Source organism: Eulemur rufifrons, chromosome 9 (assembly GCF_041146395.1).
Source record: "Eulemur rufifrons isolate Redbay chromosome 9, OSU_ERuf_1, whole genome shotgun sequence".
Taxonomy (NCBI): domain Eukaryota; kingdom Metazoa; phylum Chordata; class Mammalia; order Primates; family Lemuridae; genus Eulemur; species Eulemur rufifrons.
In genome coordinates, this window is record NC_090991.1 from 32596194 (window position 1) to 32619012 (window position 22819).

General features: G+C 36.7%; 1 protein-coding gene across 1 annotated transcript in view; it reads left to right on the forward strand.

Annotated features, from left to right (window-relative positions):
- The window catches only part of MBTD1 (mbt domain containing 1), a 60326-nt gene that overhangs the window by 20609 nt on the left and 16898 nt on the right, over window positions 1-22819 (forward strand). The window contains exons 5-13 of the mRNA XM_069482376.1: window positions 1740-1941; window positions 5591-5724; window positions 7058-7172; window positions 7996-8078; window positions 18497-18614; window positions 21030-21164; window positions 21413-21501; window positions 21712-21946; window positions 22565-22620. Coding sequence (XP_069338477.1) covers window positions 1788-1941; window positions 5591-5724; window positions 7058-7172; window positions 7996-8078; window positions 18497-18614; window positions 21030-21164; window positions 21413-21501; window positions 21712-21946; window positions 22565-22620 — 1119 coding nt within the window. The 5' untranslated portion in view covers window positions 1740-1787. The remainder of the gene's footprint in view (window positions 1-1739; window positions 1942-5590; window positions 5725-7057; window positions 7173-7995; window positions 8079-18496; window positions 18615-21029; window positions 21165-21412; window positions 21502-21711; window positions 21947-22564; window positions 22621-22819) is intronic.

Genomic DNA, 22819 nt, shown 5'->3' on the forward strand with positions numbered 1-22819 from the left:
TTGCCTTCAGGGTCTGATTTGTCCTTTTTAAATCTCCTGGTGGTAACAAATCTTGATTCTTTGAGGATACCTTTGATTTGTAGAAATACCTAAAAATTCAGAACCAAATATGCTAAATGAGATGGATGATCAAGCTAGCAAAAACTGTTGTTGGGAACAGAGGGAGTAATTCTGAAGTGACCACAAACAATAAGTTTTTCTTTTTAATTGGGTCTAAAAAAGAGTTCTAGGTTGGGAGTGGTGGCTGAAGCCTATAATCCTAGCACTTTGGGTGGTCGAGACAGGAAGATTGCTTGAGGCCAGGAGTTTGAGACCAGCCTGAACAAGAGCAAGACTCTCTCTCTACAAAATAACAGAAAAATTAGCCAGGCAGGGTAGCACACGCCTCTAGTACCAGCTGCTAGGGAGGCTGAGGCAGAAAGATCACTGGAGCCCAGGAGTTTGAGGTTGCAGTGAGCTCTGATGATGCCACTGCACTCCAGCCTGGGCAACAGAGCAAGACCGTGTCTGAAAAAAAAAGAGTTCTAAAAGAAGATGCTAAAACCAGTTTGGGGTTGTGGCAACATTATTAGAACATGTATAGAACCTCCCACGGGGACTTCTTTGGGAATGTAATATTTCCATTGTGTAGACTAAGAAATTAGTTTTTGTTGCTTTCATAGTTATACTTGATACAACTGAATATCAGTTTCTCATCTCAATGCAAATGTTTAATGCCTGAAAATGAAAATTCTCTAAGAGATGCATTTGGATGATTGTATCTTGTCAAGCTTTGGACTATGGCTTTCAGCTTTGTTATTGGTCATGCAATACCAGAAAGAAGGTGGACTAGCCAGAAAAGAAATTGAGTATAAAGTGTAAGATTTAAAAAAAATGTATTAACTGAAGCAAAAGAATAAGGATAGGTGCCAAACCCTAAAGATTCTTTGGTTGACAGTTTGCATCTATCTAGTTAGCTCACTACATGTTTAGTAATGGTTTGTTTTTTTGTTGTTGTTTTTTAATTTTAGATACCATTCAGTTGTTTTTCCTTTTCTTTTGACTTTATTCTCACCAAACCTAAAGTTCTGGGATTTATTTGGGAAGGGTTGCAGTTAGAAGTATTAGTTTTTTCTTTCTTTTTTTGTAGCTTGAATGAGGGAGCATCTTTTGGAGGAGATACATGAGCAGCATTCACTAAAGAGGATATAGTGTCTATCTCCTACAATTTTTGAAATAGTTCATGTCTAAAAATTGTGTCTAGAATTTTAAATTCTCCATTAATCCGTCCAGAACGCTTAACAATGATTTTTAAAATCATTTCTATTTCTTGATACTCTAAAATGGTATAGAAATTTAGTTTTAGAGATGAAAGGCAAATTAAGAAATCATCTGTTATGTGTATTTCACCACAATTTTTTTTAAAGAAATCTGATCTAATTTTTTTATAGAAGAGAAGTGATATCTAGTTTTAAGGCAAACCGTGAGTTACATGATAGTCTTCTGATTAATATTCAGTGTTCTTTTCATCTTCATCGTTATTAATCTTATTAGCTAACATGATAGCTAATAGATTTGTTCCTTGTGGAAGGGTTTCATTTTGACACAAATATTTAACTTTTCATTATAAAATAAAATGATCATTTCTCAGGGCTAGATTGACATTTGTCAAATTTGATTTACAAGAATTTGTGCTAAGATCTTTTAGGTGATATATATGAGCACTGTGTCACGTGTTACTGGTTTCTTCTGCTTCAAAGACTGAACATTCTTCACAAGCCAAAAGGAAGAGCAGAGACTGGTTCGGGATGTTCGACGGTTATGATAGCTGCAGTGAGGACACAAGTAGCAGCTCCAGCTCTGAGGAGAGTGAGGAGGAAGTTGCTCCTTTACCCTCTAGTCTGCCAATTATCAAAAACAATGGACAGGTCTACACGTACCCAGATGGTAAATCAGGAATGGGTGAGTATTTTAGCCTTCATGTTGAGGTTGTGTTTTCATTTGGTTTCTTCTGTAATTTCCCCTCCTTAGGTTTTTTTGTTTGTTTTGGGTTTTTTTGTTTTTGTTTCTGTTTTTGTTTTGAGACAGAGTCTTGCTTTGTCCCCCCAGGTAGAGTGCAGTGGCATCCTCGTAGCTCCCTGCAACTTCCACCTCCTGGGCTCAAGCAGTCATCCTGGCCTCAACCTCTCCCGAGTAGCTGGGACTACCTGCTCGCATCACGACGCCCAGCTAATTTTCCATTTTTTCTTTAATAGGGCCGGGGTCTCGTTCTTGCTCAGGCTGGTCTCAAATTCCTGACCTCAAGCGATCCTCCCACCTTAGCCTCCCAGAGTGCTAGGATTACAGGCGTGAGCCACCACACCCAGCCTATAACAACTGCTTATAAGAAGTTTTCTGTTCTAAAACTTACAGTGATAGAGTATTCTTTGACTCAGAAAGCAGTTTCATTTCTTAATATCTCTAATAACTAGAATATTCTTTATATTGAACCAAAACTATCCTTGCTTCAACTTTTATCTTTTGGTCTTATTTTTGTTTTTTAAAGCCACACAGACTAATTATAATCCTTGTTCTAATGATATCTCTTTTCTCCACACTAAAACACTTGGTTCTAAGAACAGCCCTGTGCTCAGAAGTGGCTGGGTAGTGGGGGGAGGTGGCACTTAGTTCTAGTGTGTTTCCAGGACACACCCAAGGAACTGTAGTTGCTTCACCCGGTTCTCATGGTATCACAGTGATTTCATTCATTGATACCATGATCACTTTCTTCTGGTACTTCAGATTATGGGGTAGTAGGATGACAGCTTGTCCTAATTGATTTGCCCAGGACTGTCCTGGTTTTGCCATTGAAAGTCCCACATCCTGGAAAACACCTCAAGCAAATGATCGTTCACCCTTTGTGAGCATGGAAGAAAGTTCAGCCTTTATCTCCCTTTTTCAGATCACTGTATTTCCATTTGTGCCACCAAAATTGCCTTAGCTTTTTTGAAAATAATATTGAACTTGCAAATAACTGATGTCCTTTGATCTTTATCACATAAACTAAACTAATTTAAACGAGTCTTGTGCTTTTGCAGTTGATTTTTTAATCCCAAATTGCAGGACTTTGAGTCTCTCTATGTAACCTTTTTCTTCTTTTCTTTTCTTTTTTTTTTTTTTGAGACAGAGTCTCACTCTGTTGCCTGGACTAGAGTGCCGTGGCGTCAGCCTCGCTCACAGAAACCTCAAACTCCTGGGCTCAAGCAATCCTCCTGCCTCAGCCTCCTGAGTAGCTGGGACTACAGACATGTGCCACCATGCCCGGCTAATTGTTTCTATATATATTTTTAGTTGTCCATATAATTTCTTTCTATTTTTAGTAGAGACGGGGTCTCGCTCTTGCTCAGGCTGGTCTCGAACTCCTGAGCTTGAGTGATCCGCCTGCCTCAGCCTCCCAGAGTGCTAGGATTACAGGCGTGAGCCACCGTGCCCGGCCAACCTTTTTCTTAATTAACTTTTGGTCTTAGAAATTTCTGATTGCTAATTCTGTCATCTAATGTTAAATGCTTTGTCATCTAATCTTCCAGCTTTATATCATTTTGAGTTTTGATAATTCTGCCCTGTTGGTCCTATTCTAGTCTTTTGATTAAAAAGTTGAACAGCACAGTCTGGTACAGATTCTTACAGACCATATCAAAACACTTTACTTTATTTATCAGAACCCACTAGGTGTGGTCATCCTACTGGTTAAAATCTACCTGGGTGTCTTCTACTCCAGCTGAAATTTCTCAATCCTAATTGACAAAGCTGCATGACAGAGTTTATCAAATGTATTAACTCCTAATACTATATATTCTTGCTGTGATTTAGTTATATCAGTCCGGTAATCTCATCAGAAAAGTAAATAAGGTTTATCGAAGCTTATGTATAGTAGCATCTATTTGAAATACTAGAGATACAGAGATGAACACAAAATAAGGTCCCTGTCCTGATGGAGCTTGCATCCTAGTCATGGGAATTCTCGTTTGCCATGTGTCTTCTTGGCAAAGATTCATTATCCCCTTGGGATCACAACTTTTTTATTTGAGTGATCAGGGACCTTTTTAACTATCTGTTCTAGAATTTTACAACAGGAAACCATTCCTTTTTTTCTCCCATGAGACACGTTTTCTTCATCTCTAATCTTTTGACACTTTATCTTCTTTCTATGATTTCTTATAGATTTATAAGTACAGGTATCCCTCGGTATCCGTGGTGGATTGGTTCCAAGACCTCCTGCAGATACAAAAATTAACAGATGGTCAAGTCCCTTGTATAAAATGATGTAATATTTGCATATAACCTATGCATATCCTACCATATACTTTAAATTATCTCTGGATTACTTATAATACCTAATACAATGTAAATGCTATATAAATAGTTGTTATACTATATTGTTTAGGGAATGACAAGAACAAAAAGTCTGTACATGTTCACTACAGGTGCAATATTTTTTCCCAAATCTTTTCAATCCACAGTTGGTTGAATCCATAGATACAGAACCCACAGATACAGAGGGCCAACTGCACTGGTTACATGACCAGTCCCTTCAGTTTACCTGCTTAGAGACTTTGACTCACAAAGGCAGTTATTTGCTATGTTACTTCCTGTTTATCTTTTTTGAACTTCAGTTCTTGTGAACTTTATTCTTCTGATTCTACCTTTCTGATTATTGTCCATTATGCGATAGTAGTCATGAGTTCTACTGTTTTCTGCTATCACTGGTTAATAATACGGTGCCTACCTCAAGATTTGAACCTATTTCTTCCTTCTTGTCCCCTAAACATAACTTGAAAGAATACTCATATTGCCCTTAGCATTTTTTCCAAGTGTTAGATCTTTTTAGGTTTCAACCTTTGTGGGTGTTTTTGTTTGCAAAAGACAGGGTGTCTGTCGCCCTTGGTTAGGGTGCTATGGCGTCGTCATAGCTCACTGCAACCTCAAACTCCTAGGCTCAAGCTGTTCTCCTGCCTCAGCTCCCTAGTAGCTGGGACTACAGGCTTGAGCCACCATGCCTGGCTAATTTTTCTATTTTTTGTAGAGATGGAGTCTCACTCTTGCTTAGGCTGGTCTCAAGCCCCTGGCCTCAAGCATTCCTCCCACCTTGGCCTCCCAAATTACTAGGATTATGGATGTGAGCCACCACACCCAGTCTCTTTGCAGTATTTTAAAGTCTTATGCTGTGTTTTGTCTTAATCATCCGTTGTGTTGTACTTCATTTCATCTTTTGTTTATAATCCTTCCAAAAGCTGTAATTCATAAAGTATATGGAAATGCCTGACACCTGATAAGCACTAAGGAAATGTTAGTTGAAGCTGATATGTTTCATATATTTGTGTGTCTTTTGACCCTTTTTGAAGCCTTTTCAGAGTTCAAGCTCTATTATCAGACCTTCTAGAGCCCCTCACCATGGAATTATACCAGTGCTCTCTCTAACTTTTATGTAGGTATCTCTATCATTTGTATGGGAGATAGAAGAAATTTTTAAATTAAAACCTTTAGATACTTGAAAAAACCTTTATTAAACTGTTAGATAAAGATTGATTTTATTATATGATCATAACAGCAGTGTTTTTATTTTATTGATTAGCTACCTGTGAGATGTGTGGGATGGTTGGCGTGCGAGATGCTTTTTACTCTAAAACAAAGCGTTTCTGCAGCGTTTCATGTTCAAGAAGTTATTCGTCAAATTCCAAGAAGGCAAGCATTTTGGCCAGACTTCAGGTAACGGTACAGAAACCTTCTTATTCTTTATATATGTTATTTCTATGGCTTTCACTGGTTTTATCTGTCATTTGATTGTGATTCACTGCACTCCACCTCTGCCCAATTGGCCAGTTATTATTTTATACCCTCCATTTTTAGGAGATGTGTAAGGCCCAAAGTTTGTTCTATATGTAAAATGGAACGACTCTTTTAAATAGACATGGCATACTGTGCAGAATAAACTGAATTTTTTATGTGAATTAAAAATACCTATTCTTTTTGCAGATAAGTATAAATACAGCGAACACCTTTTTATATTCAGAAACTGAAGCCATTTTCCTTTTCCCCCTTGTTTCCTTTTGAGTTAACATAAAGATAGAATCTTTAACATTTGGGGGGAAATAATTTAATCTCTGGTTATATGTTAACCATCGTCCTTGCTTTGTACTTTTGAGTACAACCCATTTGATACTTTGACCAAATGTATTTGGTTACTCCAACTAATCTTTTTGAAAACATTCATGGTATGGAAAGAAAGTCATCTTGCTTTAAATGTACATCATGGCCTGTTTTAGTCTATGCCTATAAAACAACTGGATACTTGGTCATTTGACTAAGTTGTTACTATTATAGCATATAAACAACTTTTTAAAGGCATTACATAACTGATTTTTGCAACATCTTTTATTGGATGATCACATTCTTCTTCTTCTCATTTAATTTATTATTGTGATCATTATATAGTACTGAAAGGGTTATTTAAATCCTCCAAATAAAGGAAATACATCACTTAGATGTATTTCTATATTTCAGATAGACAGTACCTAAAGATCCTGAGCAGTGGTCTGTACCCAAATGGATGGCAGTTTGTCACACTGAATTTGGCCCATGATCATTTTGTCATTGATCTTTTGCGTTAGCACTAAAGGTATAAACCTCAGTCACTTGCTCTTTGAACATTAAATTATCTTCTCTTACCGTATAAATAGCAATGCTTGGCAGCCTGCATGAGTGAATAACCACTGGTTCTATCTACTATAAGAAGGAATCAAGTATCCACCACAGCCTATATTTTAACATCTTATGGGATATAATTTTTTATTAACATATTAATTTGCATATTGCTATTTTAGTCTATGCCAGCTCTGCTACTCATATTAGATATGTACATTGTAGCAGAACTCCAGAAAAAAATTTCTCATGTTAAAATTTCTTGTATGTTTCCTCTGCTTTAATAATTTTCTAAACCCTCAATGTTTACTTAAGCAGAATGAGTAGTGTGCAATCAAGTTAAATTTCAATGGTGGGGGGGTAAAAAAGAATCCTATTTACTTAACTCTTCCTGTTTTAGGGTAAGCCTCCAACAAAGAAAGCAAAAGTTCTTCAGAAACAACCTTTAGTTGCTAAACTTGCTGCATATGCTCAGTATCAAGCTACCTTGCAAAATCAAGCAAAGACAAAAGCAGGTAACCGAGGTGAAATATTTGATATTGATTCATTTAGTTTTAATTAATGACATTTTAATTTTGTATTCTATTTAACTAAGCTGTTTCTGTGCCCTGTTATCACATTTTGACTCTACCCTTCCTGATGGTGGTTTTGGTTTCAATAAATTACTCTAAAGAAAATAGTTGCATACACGAGTTCCAGTGCTTGTCGCAATTGCCTTAATTTTTTACTTGGTTTATTATTTATTTTTTATGTATTGATACTCTATGCTGTGGATGGTAGGCAGCAATGTGGAGATAATAGGACATTTAGCAGGCGTTAAAGGGATTGAGGAGAGGAAAGTAATAGAGATTGAGGAAAGGACCATTTCTAATGGAAGATTCTTAATAGGAGTACAAAGGTAAGGAAGTAAGTAGGAAATAAGGCAATTAAAAACCCTAGTAGAAGTATTAGATCATAGATATTGGGTAGATAATTCACTGAGGTACATAGTAAGAGCTGAGTGGGAATAAAACACAGAAGCAGCCACAGCAGTATTTGTTATTCTGGATACTTCTCTCAACTGTTCTTTGCTCTTCCTAACTACAGAGCCTTGTGCTTTGATTCCCAAGGAGCATGTGTTACATAGAGAATATTTAAAGAAATTGCTGCTTGTTTGCCGATATGATACAAGCTAAAGCTCATGATAAATGGGAAGTTCTTCGATTCTTACGGAAAAAAAGAAAACTTTCTTTAAAGGAGCTAAATTACTTTTATGTCCTTTCACATCTTAACAATAGTAGCCTTTTTATAAATAAAAGATTTGAGAATTGTAATGTATCTAAATTTGTTTTATTTCAGCAGTCTCCATGGAAGGTTTCAGCTGGGGTAACTACATAAATAGCAATAGCTTTATAGCAGCTCCAGTCACCTGTTTTAAACATGTAAGTATGGAATTTCTCACCTTCTTATTTTGAAATGCTTAGTCATTGTTTAAATCTGAAGGTACAATAACACCTAACTATCTTATCTTTAGAAAATGTTTGTTTTATACATTGTCATTGAAATGCTCTTTTATTATGCTTACTAATTGCTAAAAATAACTTCTATAAGCTTTTTAAGTGAAAGTTCCCTATAAAGAAATTACAATTTGAAATTATTTTTAAACAAAGGAAAAGTACTAGTCTCATCCAATTTTCATATTAAGTTGAATCATATAAAATTGCTAGCTTTGTATATCAAAAATAGTTACATATTGACAGTGTCATTTGGTTCAACCTAATAGAAACCATCTATCATGTATGTTACCTAAATCTGTGGTTTGACCTGATGATTCAAAAAAATGAAGGATCTTTCTTCCAGTGTTGTTTTTGTCTGCACATGTAAAATCACAGAAACAAATAAGGAACTATTAATAATGTAATATTGTGAGCTGAAATGTGTGATATGTATCATGAGAAACCCTTTAAAAAGGTGTTCTTCGCTGGGTACTAGTGCAGAAGGGAATAGGTGAATAGATAATATGACAGGGAGGCACTAGTTTTGCCAGAAAGTGTCATAACAAAGAACGTAAACTGAACCTTAAAGAACAAATAGGAAAATAAAAACCCAAAAGGAATAAATAGAAACTGACCAGGTAGAGCCTAGATGGGAAGCTCTTCAAGGATAAGGAAACCATGTAAGCAGAACACAGAACCTCCTAGAAGAAGCTCCATTCGGCTACATACAGGGCAGTGTCTGGGCCATTTTGCAGACCTGATGATTCCCAAAAACCTACTCCCCCCCTGAAATCAGAAAATCATAAAAAGTGAGAAATCCACTATGCCCCTTCTAAGTCCTTTACCCTCCTCCCCGATGTAGCCTTTGACCTCATTAAAATGCTTCTAGAAGAAATAGCTCAGACCCCCTTCTTCTCACCCCCATCCCTCTGTTTTCCTTCCAGGCTTCCTTTCTTGCTAGGGGCCCATCTCCTCTGCCATAGTCTTTTAACTCTCAGTCCTCTTCCTCACCTCATCAGGCCTGGTCCACCTCCCTTGTGCCAAAGAGGGGTCCAGAAGGCGCAGGCAGCTCCATCATCTCCCCGGCTTGCTTGCCCACTTTCTAAACTCCTCCCGCTGCCTCCCAGCCCCTGCAATAATAAATGCTCTGTCCTTCACCTAAGCTGATGACCCTTCTGCCCCCCAGTAGGTGAGTCTGAATGTAAGATGAGCTGTAAGCACCAAAGTATTGGTGGGTTTTAACACCTTGAAAAAGGGCTTATTAATTCAAGGGGAGATTTTGCTATTGCAGAGAACACATAGTCATTAAGAAACCTTTATTTCCTCCTCATTTTTGACAAGCCAAGATACTTGCTATAAAATAGAAGATGGTGATAGATATTTAATACTCAGGTATGAATTATTCACCCAAGTTCAGCTTGTAATCGATTCACTTAAAATCATTTAAGAGAAATAACCCCCCTCCAAAGAATTAAACATCAGTATTAGAGCTGACTCATTCAAACATAAATGACGTCAGAACTCTTTCCTTGAGGTCAGGTAATGCCATCATTGTGCTGCCTGAAGTTTCATTTTACTCACCGACCTTCAGAATATTCCTGGTAATTATGCCCTGTAGGTATCTTGTTTGATCCTGCACAACACACCAGCTTGTTTAATTATTATTTAAATATAATAATAGAGTGGTTTCAATGTAGAATGTAGTATTTACCACTCTTCAGAATAACTTTTCAGTGTTTTAGGTCTGTCAGAAGTAAGCCCTGGGCCGGGCACAGTGGCTCACGCCTGTAATCCTAGCACTCTGGGAGGCCAAGACGGAAGGATCGTTTGAGCTCAGGAGTTGGAGACCAGCCTGAGCAAGAGCGAGACCCTATCTCTACTAAAAAAAAAAAAAAATAGAAATTATCTGGCCAACTAAAAATATGTATAGAAAAAATTTGCTGGGCATGGTGGCGCATGCCTGTAGTCCCAGCTACTTGGGAGGCTGAGGCAGTAGGATTGCTTAAGCCCAGGAGTTTGAGGTTGCTGTGAGCTAGGCTGACGCCACGGCACTCTAGCCCGGGCAACAGAGTGAGACTCTGTCTCAAAAAGGAAAAAAAAAGAAGTAAGCCCTGGACATGATGGTGATGGTGCAGTATTTGAGGGGTGGCCGTGGGTGCTTTCTCCCACGTGGCTACAGGGGCCTTTGTGCTGTCTCTCACAGTAGGGTTGACAAAGTGGCATCTACAGAGGCATTCTCTCCAACTATTGAAACAACTTCCAGTATTTGTGTTAAATTCTCAGAGTTTCTCCCTATGGACCTTTGGTGTGGCATACTGAAGCCGTAGGACTGAGAAGTATAAGTTATGGGACCTTGAAGGGATATCTCAAAATGTTGTCAAGTTGCTTTAATGGAACTACCTCATCTTCAAGGCCTGTTCTTGTATTATTAGTAGAATACTGCAGACATTGAAATCTGGAGCAACTGGCTTCCCCTTTAAGGATCTTTTAATTTGGGTAAAACATTTTATTGGGGAAAACCATTAATTTATACAGTGGCATTTCCCAGAAATGCTGTACAGACCGTTGGTCTCAGAATTGTGCCACTGCATTTATCGTGTCTTCTGTGAATCCTGAACAGATGTTCATTATGTAAATGCCTAACCAAGGGGGCCAAGCAGGAAGTCATCACCAATGAAACAGTTTATGACATAAAATAGAGAGCGATATCCCTACACAGTCTTGGTTTTGAGTTTTTCCCACAAGACTTTAAAAGTTAGAACTCGAATTACAAAGACCTTCAGAACCCCTGTGGTCTTGCTGTCAAGTAAAATATTTTTTTCTATGTGTAGACTCAAAAGTCTTAATTTGGTCTCATCTAATAGTTTGTCAGTTAACTGCCCAACCCTCTTTCTTTCCTTGTGATCCTCTTTCTTTCCCCCTTGTCAGTAAGTGCATGCCCGTTACTGTTTTGTCTGAATTGACAGTAGTGATATTCCTTTGAGATGACATGAGGGTGTGAGCCTTTCTCCCTCCCTTCTGCCCATTGCTCTGATTACAGGGAGTCTCCTGCTCCCCAGCCCTGTCTGCTCCGGACTCTGCCTCCTTTTCACATCGCTGTTTCCTTCCTTCCCCTTCCCTCTGTGCATCACTTAAATTGCCAAGTAAATTTATTGGATACTGCAGCCTCTTCTGTATGAAGTCCAAAGAGCAAAGTTCAATAAGTGTTTTGACTGACTCAACTTGTTTACTAAGATTTTTCTCAACCTTTTAAAAAAAAAATATCTAAAATAATTTAGGGTCTAATATAGAAAAAAGGAATTTAGAAAAAGGAGGGTTCTATTTAAAGTATATTTTCAAAAAATAGGGGGAAAAAATCTTTAGCAAGTAGATTGTTAGAGTGTCTGAAGTAATTCAGAATTGTATTTAAAATGTATCTGATGATAAATTCTTTCCTTTTGATTCCATTCCTTTTGATTTATCTGTGATTAATTCCCTCTAATACTTTTTTTAACCTGGCTACAAGTTTAATATTTGAAGATTCTTATCCGCTATTGTCCATGTATAAAAGAATTTAGAAAATTAATGAAATTTTGTTTACACTAAGCATTTCGTTGATTTAGGGCTTTATTTTTAAATAATCAACATATGGCCAAAACTGAGCTTGCGTCCCTGCTGTGGAAATCCAAATGAATTTTCACTCATTCATGGTCAGTAAAGATTTTGGTCATAATCAAGCATATTAATCTGGAGGTAGCAATTAAAGCTCAGTTCATTAAATTGCCAGTTTCCTTTCTTGAAAATACAGATGTCCTTAGTCAGTAGCAGGCTGACTATCTCCAACCTGAGTGGAATCTTATCTCAACATAAAATAGGTGATTTATTTTGCTGTAATGCTGATAGTAGTATCACATTTTTGAGGTATATTCCATATACAGCAACGGCGGCTTTAAAGAGAACTACAGAGCAAGTCTTTAACTCTCCTTTCTTGGGATAGTGCTTTCCTGGTGCTTAGAAGCTCAGAATTAAATTAAGTTCTCAGTTACAGTAACACTTTCATCTCACATTCCTGGGACATTTGTCTGTTGTCTCCTTCTGAGTAGCCTTGATCTCTCTTCATATCTGTTTTTATGTCATAAACCATGTCAAGCTATTTTATATAAGTCATCAGGATATTAAAGAGAGTAGCATTTCAAAGTCTCAAAGCATAATGTATTATTTCATGTCCAAGTCTTTGGGGGTTTTTTTTTGGTGTTTGTTTTGTTTTGAGACAGAGTCTGTCTCTGTTGCCCACACTAGAGTGCAGTGGCATCATCATAGCTCACTGTAACCTTAAACTCCTGGGCTCCAGTGATCCTCCTCCCTCAGCCTCCCAAGTACCTGGGACTGTAGGCACACAACCACCAAGCCCAGCTAATTTTTTTTTTTTCCTTTTATGATAAAGAAATAGGGTCTTGCTATGTTGCTATGTTGAAGTAAGGATCCCAGATAAACATTTTCTATTTTCTATCACTTAGATATTATTGTGATTAGTTCTAAAGTGATAGAATTTCAAGAGTAGAGTTCTTCTTTCCATGGTCTATCTTCAGACTTCTGAGGTCATCCTCAGAGTAGATCATAGACTGTATCCTTTTTGATAATTACTGTAACTGTTTAATCAGCAATGGAAATCAAGCTGTAGTTGGCAGTTAGTATATCTACTTCCTCAAAATCTGCATATTATGATTGCCATGTATCTGATATGTTTCATTTTATCTGGGTGGTCGTTTTCAGACCTTTTATTTAACTATCAGAATTCCCCTTTTCCCTGATAAAATCTTGCTCAGACCTTAGAACACAGTTGGGATTAGAGGAAGCTGCGATGATTGGTCTGACAGGAACAGGGTGGTACTGCCAGAGCCTTGGCCCCTGATACTTGGCCACCCCTTCCTTGGCAGTCCCTGAGGTTGGAAACTGAATTGGGTAAAATCACTTTTATTTATCCTATATCATATGGTCACAAAGCTGGAAGGCATCCCTAAAATTCTCTAGTTCTTCTAGTCCATCTGTCTCTTTAAAGAGACAGGATTTCCCTTTGCTGCCCAGGCTGTAGTGCAGTGGCCTGATCATAGCTTACTGCAGCCTTGAATTCCTGGGCTCAAGTGATCCTCATGCTTCTTCAACCTCCCAAGTAGCTGGGACTGTAGGCACACACCACCGCACCCAGCTATTGTTTCTATTTTTTGTAGAGATGGGGGTCTCATTTTGTTGCCCAGGCTGGTCTTGAATTCCCAGCCTCAAGCAATCCTCCCACCTTGGCCTCCCAAAGTGCTGGGATTACAGGCATAAGCCACCGTACCTGGCCCAATTAATCTCTTATAAATGAAGAAACTGTTGCTACTTTTTGAGTAACTAGGTATAATTCTTAACTTTAGGCTTTAACCTACTTTCCATAATTCAAAGTCTTTTTTTTAAATGTATTTTTAAATTAAGACCATAAAAGCAGTATCCATATCTATCCTAACTGGAAAAATCTCCAAAATATTAATACAGTACCAAATGCCAGTTAGGTGTACTGTATACATTTATGAAATTCACAGACTATTTTCTTATATTAGTTGTTTATTTTTGAACCCAAGGGAGCCTCCAGTTTTATGTGTATTCAGAACATTTAGCTTAAAGGTCTCAATTTTTAAAAGAAAATTTTTTAAGACTATAGTCTTCGAAATTGAAGCACACCTTTTTCTCATTATTTGCCTTATGAAATCAAGTGAAATATTTATTTCCAAAGATCACATCATGGGCCAAAAGGTGCTAACATCAAATGTGCATGAAACCATGTAAAAGCTAAATTCAGGCCGGGCGCAGTGGCTCACGCCTGTAATCCTAGCACTCTGGGAGGCCGAGGTGGGCGGATCGTTTGAGCTCAGGAGTTCGAGACCAGCCTGAGCAAGAGCGAGACCCCACCTCTACTAAAAATAGAAAGAAATTATATGGACAGCTAAAAATATATATAGAAAAAATTAGCCGGGCATGGTGGCGCATGCCTGTAGTCCCAGCTACTTGGGAGGCTGAGACAGGAGGATGGCTTGAGCTCAGGAGTTTGAGGTTGCTGTGAGCTAGGCTGATGCCACGGCACTCACTCTAGCCTGGGCAACAGAGTGAGACTCTGTCTCAAAAAAAAAAAAAAAAAAAAAAAAAAAAAGCTAAATTCATATTCCTTTAGTATTATGTATTTATAGACTTCAGATTTCTTTTGTTTGGTACCTGAATAATACTTTTGAGTCTTAACAAGGACATTGATACTGTCCTTGTTAAGACCAGAAATATTGTAATCATCCCTTTTTCTTCCTTGAAAATAGGTGCCATTTTGTACCCCCCCCAAAAAAAAAGGTTTTTGTACACATATGTGCTAGAACTTTAAAGCTGAATTTATCATACTTTTTCATTCTGCCGCCACAGACATATTTATCACTTGCATGATATATCTAATACTCTTTTTGTGCCAGGCCTGTATGTATGCCAGCTTTTTTGAAGGGATAATGTTATCCATATTTCTTTGCAATATGTATCACACATATATTTTTAGGCTTTAAGGACAGAAAAAGCCCTTTTGTTTGTGTAAGTACAGTGGCAATAATTTATAGTAAAACTCATCTGTTTCTCAGGTATGTGCTTATCAGTAAAATAATCTTTTTCCAGTAAAGTTTTCTTCTTGGTTTTTTTTCCCCTAGCCTTGACCCCACACACAGGACTCTATTAAAAGTTGGAAATACATAATATGACTTTGTCTCCATTTTAACTGAAGTTAAAATCTTTAGTATATCCTAGATAGTAAAATTTCTTTCTAATGGAAATAAAACTTAAATTAGTTTGTGGCACTTACTAGTGCTGTTATGAGGGTTGCCATGAAGTAAATTCTCTGCAGGAGAGCAGTGGACTCTACTGTAATAAAAATCATCTTTCTCTTATGTTTTAAAGAAAGCCTAATAAAATTTTAATCAGCAAAAAGAAAGCCTAAATAAATCGTGATTATTTTCTTAATTTTTTCTGTTTCCTAAAGTGCTTTTTGTTTTCCTATTGGGATCTCTCAGTTCTTAACCAATATTGGTTTAGTATGGTTTTTTTAAAAAAATTAATGGAGTATTTTATGCCTTCCAAATTAGTAGCCACTGCTTCCTGTCTTTTTACATACGCATAGCATTCTCTCATTCTTAATCTTACTTCCTTTCCAAGCATCCCATTCTCCTTTTGTGGTCCTCTTGTACTCCCCATCTCCCTGCTGCCACCACCCCAAAAAGTAGATTCTAGTATCAGTTCTAAAGGTGAGTAGACTTTGTGGAGAAGGTGGGAACAATTTTTCTTTTCTCTATTTCTACTTCCTACCAATTCTAGTGAGTAGTATTTAAAAACTATAATTTCTTTCTACTTAATTTTATGTAATGTTTTCTCCCCCTTTTGGCCAAATAATATTTCATCTTTTTCTGCTAGATATACTTTAGTAATCTTTTGCCTGTTCATCTGAAGGTATTTTAATGGTGGCTTTTTGTACATTTGCCATCTCAGTAGAATAGATTCTTTCTTGGTTACCTATGTGTGACCAGGTCTTGCCTCTGCCCACTTATACTCTCTTTGTTAAGAATAAAGATTGAGTGTTACCAAAAGTTACAGGTTGGCAACTCTGCAGAGGGAAATCTGTATTTCTGCCATAAAGCATCGTGTGTGCAGTGTATCAGCCCTCTGAGAGTCTGAATACTAGCCATCTGAGCTATTGGACTATCTGGGAATGATCTTGAAGTGCAGAAAATAAGACTTCCCACCAATTATTTCCTTACAGTCAGGTGGAGGTTATCATACATTTGTATTGGGGACCCCTCAGCATTTGGATTTGGCCATGTCCTGCAGGACCTGATGACAGCTTACCTTGCAGGGAAGGACAGTCGCTCCCAGATAGCCCTCACGAGTGGCCCTGGAGCAGGAAGTGGTGGAGCAGATCTTCCTTGTTTGGGAGGAGCCTGAGGTGGACCTCGCGTCCTGAGTCTGGAAGGTAAATTTGTTGTTACCTGTAAATCATGGTTCTGCTAGTTCATGCTATGCCAATCCAGACTTTCAGAGGTATCCCTCCTGCCAGCAAGAGGAGACAGATGACTTGGATGAAGATGGCTGTCAAGCCCTGGGTCATTTAGTCTTCCACACTTAAGAATATTCATTTTAAACAAAAGGGCAGATATATCTATGAAATTACCTTATTATTTCAACACATTGAGCACATACTATGCTATGATTATGGTGCTCTTTCTTGTTGATGTTTTTGTTTCTTCATTTTTTTTCTTAGAGTGAACCATATGGATTGGTTTAAGAGGGCCTAGCAGAACCACAACCTTACAGGCAAGAACAAATGTCACTTTCTGCTACTTTCTCCTATACCAATCCAGACTGTAGGGACCAAAACATAATGTCCCCCACCAAAGTAAACATTAACTTTATTTTTTAATATTCACACTTTGTTTTCTTTAATAAGATATGATTAAAAGTTACTTTCTCCAAATAAACGTTAAGGTTTAAAAAAAAAATGTCAGTATGACAGGTTGTCACATCTACCTCAAAAGGGCGTCCTGTACACCAAACTCATTTAGCAATGTGCCAACCTAACCCGCAGCTTGTCAGTATAATCATGCCTCTTTCTTCTCAATTAAAAAAAAAACCCAATTCACAGATTTGGCAACCAAAGAGGGATGGATACCATACCTTAATTTAATGCATGCATTTGACTGCATCTGTCTGCTCTAATTGGTTCATCCTCACAGAAGTGAATACATGATCTTTGTGTTAATATATGGTAGTTTATGTTACCTGTCTTCCTTCCAGCCTCTCCTTTTCTGATCGTACCTGCTGGCAATAGGGATGGCCCCACAGTCTAGAGTGATATAGGGGAAGATAGCAGAACCTGAAGAGTCCAGTCTTTCAGTTTAAACAAAAAGAAGGAAGTGGTCATAATGATTTTTTTTTTTTTTTGCACAACTCAGTGATATTATTAAGTGTACCCTTCCAGAATCACTAATAGTTGAGATAGGCCACATCTCCAAATTATTGAGGTGTACTCATTGCTTGCTACTTAAAGCAATAGCCTATTAATGAATTCTGTCTTTGTTTTCTAGACTTAATCCTAGTTCAGTATTTGACATTCTCTTTCTCTCCTTCAGAAATTCCACAAACTATTGAGAGGATAGGGTTTAAATATCGTCTTAGGCTAATCCACCCAAAAAAAAAAAAAAAAGTATGAGGAGCCTTGCATGGAAGACATTTGCCCCATGTTCAAATTGGCTAGTGTCTGTAACTAACAGATGTCTTTGCTCATCCTTGAGCTTTGAAGCTATTTTGTTTTTTCCTGATGTGTTCACATTATCAGGTCTTTATAACCTCACGTAATCCTTTTCTTCATGATCAAGGTTCTAAATTGTATCTAATGAGGAGCTGATCATCCAGGGAACAGAGATTGTTTAGTATTACCAGCATTTATATTCCTGAGTTCACTTACTCATTCAGTTTAATTCACCATTGCATAGATTCCAAATAATTGTGAATTGCCTTGAGTTTCAAGGATTTAAATGTAATGTAAATTGTAATTTGGGAACATCTGCTAGATTTTGGAAAGTCCCTTCATGGTACTCACTTAATTGGTTTTCTGAGTCCACATCTTAACAATTGAGTGTGGAGGCTAGTGATTTCCAGTTCTAACATTGGAAGTTTCTCTTTAGAGTAATTTCCGCATGAGAAATGTTGAAATAAGTTATTTTATAATTCACCATGGTACTCATCTCCAAAACCTCTTCAACTTCAGCTTCTTACTTTATCCAATGCTTTTCCTTTGTGTCCATCTTAATAGACTACATTTATGTTCCATGAATTTAACTTAAACTGAAAACACAGATAAGTTTCGTTTCTCTATTTTATGTTGTTGGAAACCACAGTGCTGATTGGAATTATTTTTCTTTCTGTTCTTTGGCCAGATCTTTGAAAATTAGAGATTAAAATAGATTCATTTAGTACATGTTAAAAATAATTAAGTTTCTTAAATCAGTTTTATCCTGTGAAATCTGCTATCAAGTTTGTAATTCAGGTTTTAGAAAAATTGCTGCTTAAATCTTGTATTAGGACAGTACTGAATTTTGAAGTCAACATAGATCTATTATAAATATGTGAATTCTCTCTTCTTGAGTTTGACCCTGACACTGGCTTCTTCCAGTAGAATTCTGTGAAAGGAGCAATAAGTTACATTTTTACAGAAATAGAATGGATTACATTTTTAGCTTAATAGTCCCATTATTTGATGGTAATGCTTAATTTTGAATGCTATGTTTTAGGCTTTATGTTAAGACAATAATTTAATAATTTTTATGTGACAGGCACCTATGGGGACCTGCTGGGGTGATATCTCAGAAAATGTGAGAGTAGAAGTTCCCAATACAGACTGCAGCCTACCTACCAAAGTCTTCTGGATTGCTGGAATTGTAAAATTAGCAGGTGAAAAGCATGAATAAGAATTTACTAGAAAATGACAATGATACTTGTAATCTTTTGTAAAAAAGCATGTTTGTAAATTTTGCAAGTATTACCAAATAAATAATGTGACAAAGAACAGGGGTTGGCAAATTTTTTTCTGTGAAAAGCCAGACAATAATTTTCAACTTTTGCAAGGCAATATGATCTCTGTCACAACTACTCGTCTCTACCACTGTAACATGAAAGCAGCCATAGCGGTACATAAGTGGATGGATGTGACTGTGTTCCAGTAGAACTTTATGGGAAATTTGAATTTCATATAATTATTATGTATCATAAAATATTCTTCCTTTGATTTTTCTTTTCAACCCTCTGAAAATGTGAAACCATTTTTAGATTGCATATTGCCAAAAAAAAAATAAAAATAAAAAAATTAGGCAGTTGACCAGATCTAGGGGCCATAACATAGTTTGCCAACCCCTGGTGTAGGGAAATACTGTGAAAAGTAACAAAAGTTGAAGTACTAAAAGAAAAGTGATGAGATCCGTAATACCAAAAATGAACAGGTGTTGATAATTTCATATACCTTGGGCTCTTCCTTTCTCTTCATTCCCATTGCCTCTACCCTACCCCAGCCCTTTTCGCTCATGAAATCAATGTGTTAGGGATCTACTGCATTAGACAGTGTGGACACGTATGTACAGAAGTGTAAAACTTGTTTTTTTCAGCAGGTTCACATCAGCCAAATGTTGAATACTGCCCGTCATTGCATGGCAAGGGACTCAGTGAGTGGTGTAGGGCACTGTAGTACTTTAGAGGAGGGGCAGACAGCCACTCAGATAAGAACAGTTATCCATAGATTACTATGTATGTAAGAGGTATCTAACTCATCCTAGTCTTTCTAGTCTTATCTCCGGCATTCTTCCCCAAACACTCTGCATACTGCTGTACTGTGTACTGCTGATAGACTTAATTACCTAAAAATCATCTTTATTGGCGTCTTTGTTCTTAAAGGATCAAGATGGTCAGCATTTACAGCTATTGATGAGTTTTACCATCTGCCACTTGACAAATGTTTTGTTGCTCCCCAACATAAATGATCTGTTCTAATGAGGCTAGTCTCCCTCTCTCTTTCCTACAGCATGTTCTTTGTCACCACTGTGCCTTTGATCACTCTTGTAAAAGAGTGTCCCATTCCTGTACTAAATCTATGTAACCCAGTCCAATCCCCCACCTTTTCCTTGAAACATTTCCCCAGCTATGGAAGCATTATCTAAATTCTCTACACTATAATTTAAAAGAACATACTGTTTCTGTCCTAGGTATTTAAGTCAGTTACATTTAAATAGCTCTAAAGATGGATGCATTTAATATTCAAGAATTATTTCTACCTTCCATCTCTGATTTTACATTTCTGTTTTATCTAATTACATCATTTATCTTCTTTTAAACCACTTTAATGCCTTTGTACAAGTGAGCCTGATCTTAATCATAATCTAGAGTTCAGCGATAATTAGCACACTTACAAGTTGTTCTGTGAATTATTGAATTTTAAAACTAAAGGTTTAATGCTATAAATTTTCATCATAGCTACTAACACATGAAAATGCTGACTGAACTTGGCTCCTAGCCCAAAGTACAAGTTTATTGGCCTTTTTTTATTCCATTAAAGGCCTTAAATTAAGCCTTAATTTGTTATCAACATGAGGTTTATTAGATTTTAAACAGGATATATTATATATTTTTTATTCTTTCTAGGAAACAAGACGTCCAGTTTGCCTAAAACATAGAGTTTTAAGTGATTTCACATACTTTTGTGTTTATTGAACTTTTTACATTGCATGTTCAAATTTTATTTCCAAATAAATAGGACAGAAAAATTTAGATTCTTGAATAAGCCATATTCAAATTATCCAAAAGTAATAAGCAGCTGGATAAAGCAATTTTTTAAAAATATACTTGAACTGGATTTGTGTGACTTTACAGGGTTTGATTAGCTTATCACAACCTTCTCTTTTATATTCAGAACAATGCATTTTAGTAGAACTGCCTCACCCTTGTTTTTGCCGAGACTTTTCCAGAAAAAAAAATTTCTAGAGAAATTATGGGTAAAATTGAAATATATTCAAAGGAGGAAGCCATGCTCTAAAAACAGATAAACTAATTACATTGAACAAATAGTTCTCAAAAGTTTGGTCCGTAGACCAGCAGCAGCAACAGCAGCATCTGCTTGTTAAAAATGTAAATTCTCAGACCCACCCAAGATCTACTAAATCAGAATCTCTGGAGTGGAGGTGCCCAGCCATCAGTCTTAGCAAACCCTGGAGGTGAACCTGTTGCAGATACACAGTAAAGTTTGACAACTGTTGTCAGATGCTATGTTGTTTGATATACTTTTGTTGTCTTAATATGTAGTGTATGATTTGTTGGCTTCAGGTTACAATGCCCTTTTAAGATATGAAGGATTTGAAAATGACTCTGGGCTGGACTTCTGGTGCAATATATGTGGTTCTGATATCCATCCAGTTGGCTGGTGTGCAGCCAGTGGAAAACCTCTTGTTCCTCCTAGAAGTAAGTAGCTTATTTGCCCATACTGTAATTTTATATATGTTTACTTTAATCCTGTTTTATTCATGGTAACATTAAGGTAATACAGAAATTAAAATAGTATTTTTTTGGTGTCAAGTAACTTTTTGGTCACTTTTCAGAATCTAAATTAATAATCTGACTTGCAGAGAAATTTGTTACTATTTTTTAAGAAATAATTTATGAAACAATTGTTTTTGTTAAAATGTAACTGGTTATTTCTTTTGTTTTAGCTATTCAACATAAGTATACAAACTGGAAAGCTTTTCTAGTGAAACGACTTACTGGTGCCAAAACGCTTCCTCCTGATTTCTCACAAAAGGTAAAAAGCAGGATCTCAGGAAGACTGAAGAGCTCTAACAAAAGGAGTAACTTAGAAGATTTTTAAGGAATTGTTTTAATTTCATGAACTAGATGAACTATGCTATTATAAATTTCAAGGGCATTCGGTATTTTTAAGAGTACAATATTAAAATTACTTGTAGATCTTTGTCATGATTTTCGAACAGGTTCTGTCTGCTTTTCCTTGAAGGTTTCAGAGAGTATGCAGTATCCTTTCAAACCTTGCATGAGAGTAGAAGTGGTTGACAAGAGGCATTTGTGTCGGACACGAGTGGCAGTCGTGGAAAGTGTAATTGGAGGAAGATTAAGACTAGTGTATGAAGAGAGTGAAGATAGGACAGATGACTTTTGGTGCCATATGCACAGCCCATTAATCCATCACATTGGTTGGTCTCGAAGCATAGGCCATCGATTCAAAAGATCGGGTAAGCAACCTATCGCAAGAACTCTTGAAAGTATCATTGAGGCTATGAATTATACTACTTGGTTATTTTCTCTACAGAATTGCATAGATGAAAAATACCATTCTAGTTGTTTGGGCTGCGTATTCTACCTTAATTAGTAAAAGTTCACACCAAATTAGTGTCCTAATTAATAGCTTTATATTCCTTCCACTTTTTCTCAATTAAAAAATATGCCCTTTGGTCACAACTACCAATTGCTTTGTTACTCTTTTTTTATTCAGCCCATTTGAAAGATCTAAGGATAGCCTTTCCCTTTCCATTCAATTTTAACCAAAATAGCGAGATTAAATGTGGTTAGAATTGATACTAAACACATTAAAACATGCTTCTAAAGTTGTGAATCCCTAACTAGGGAATATGAGCATTCTAATTGGCTGAATGTATTTGATAGCATATGCACATGTACTCCGAAAAGAGAAAAGACTAGTAAAGAATATTATTCACCATAAATGTAGAAGGCATGTCTTTTTGCCATGTTTTATAGTATTACATACCTTGTGAGTTTGAAGCCTTCAAAGAAACGTGGTTTTTGGTCTTCTCACAAATGCTGACAGATTAGTATGTAACTTTTCCTTGTAGATATTACAAAGAAACAGGATGGACATTTTGATACACCACCACATTTATTTGCTAAGGTAAGAAGTTTTTATAAGAACCCTCATTTGTAAATTAGATTTGAAAGAGGGTTGTGGGTTTTTTCCTAAAATTATGGACATCACAATTACATATGTTCACTTAAAAGAATTAAGACCATGTAATTCATAGGTGTCACAACTCTTTATTATAATTATTCTTAAATTCTATTGTCTCATTTCTCTCTAAACCTTAATGGAA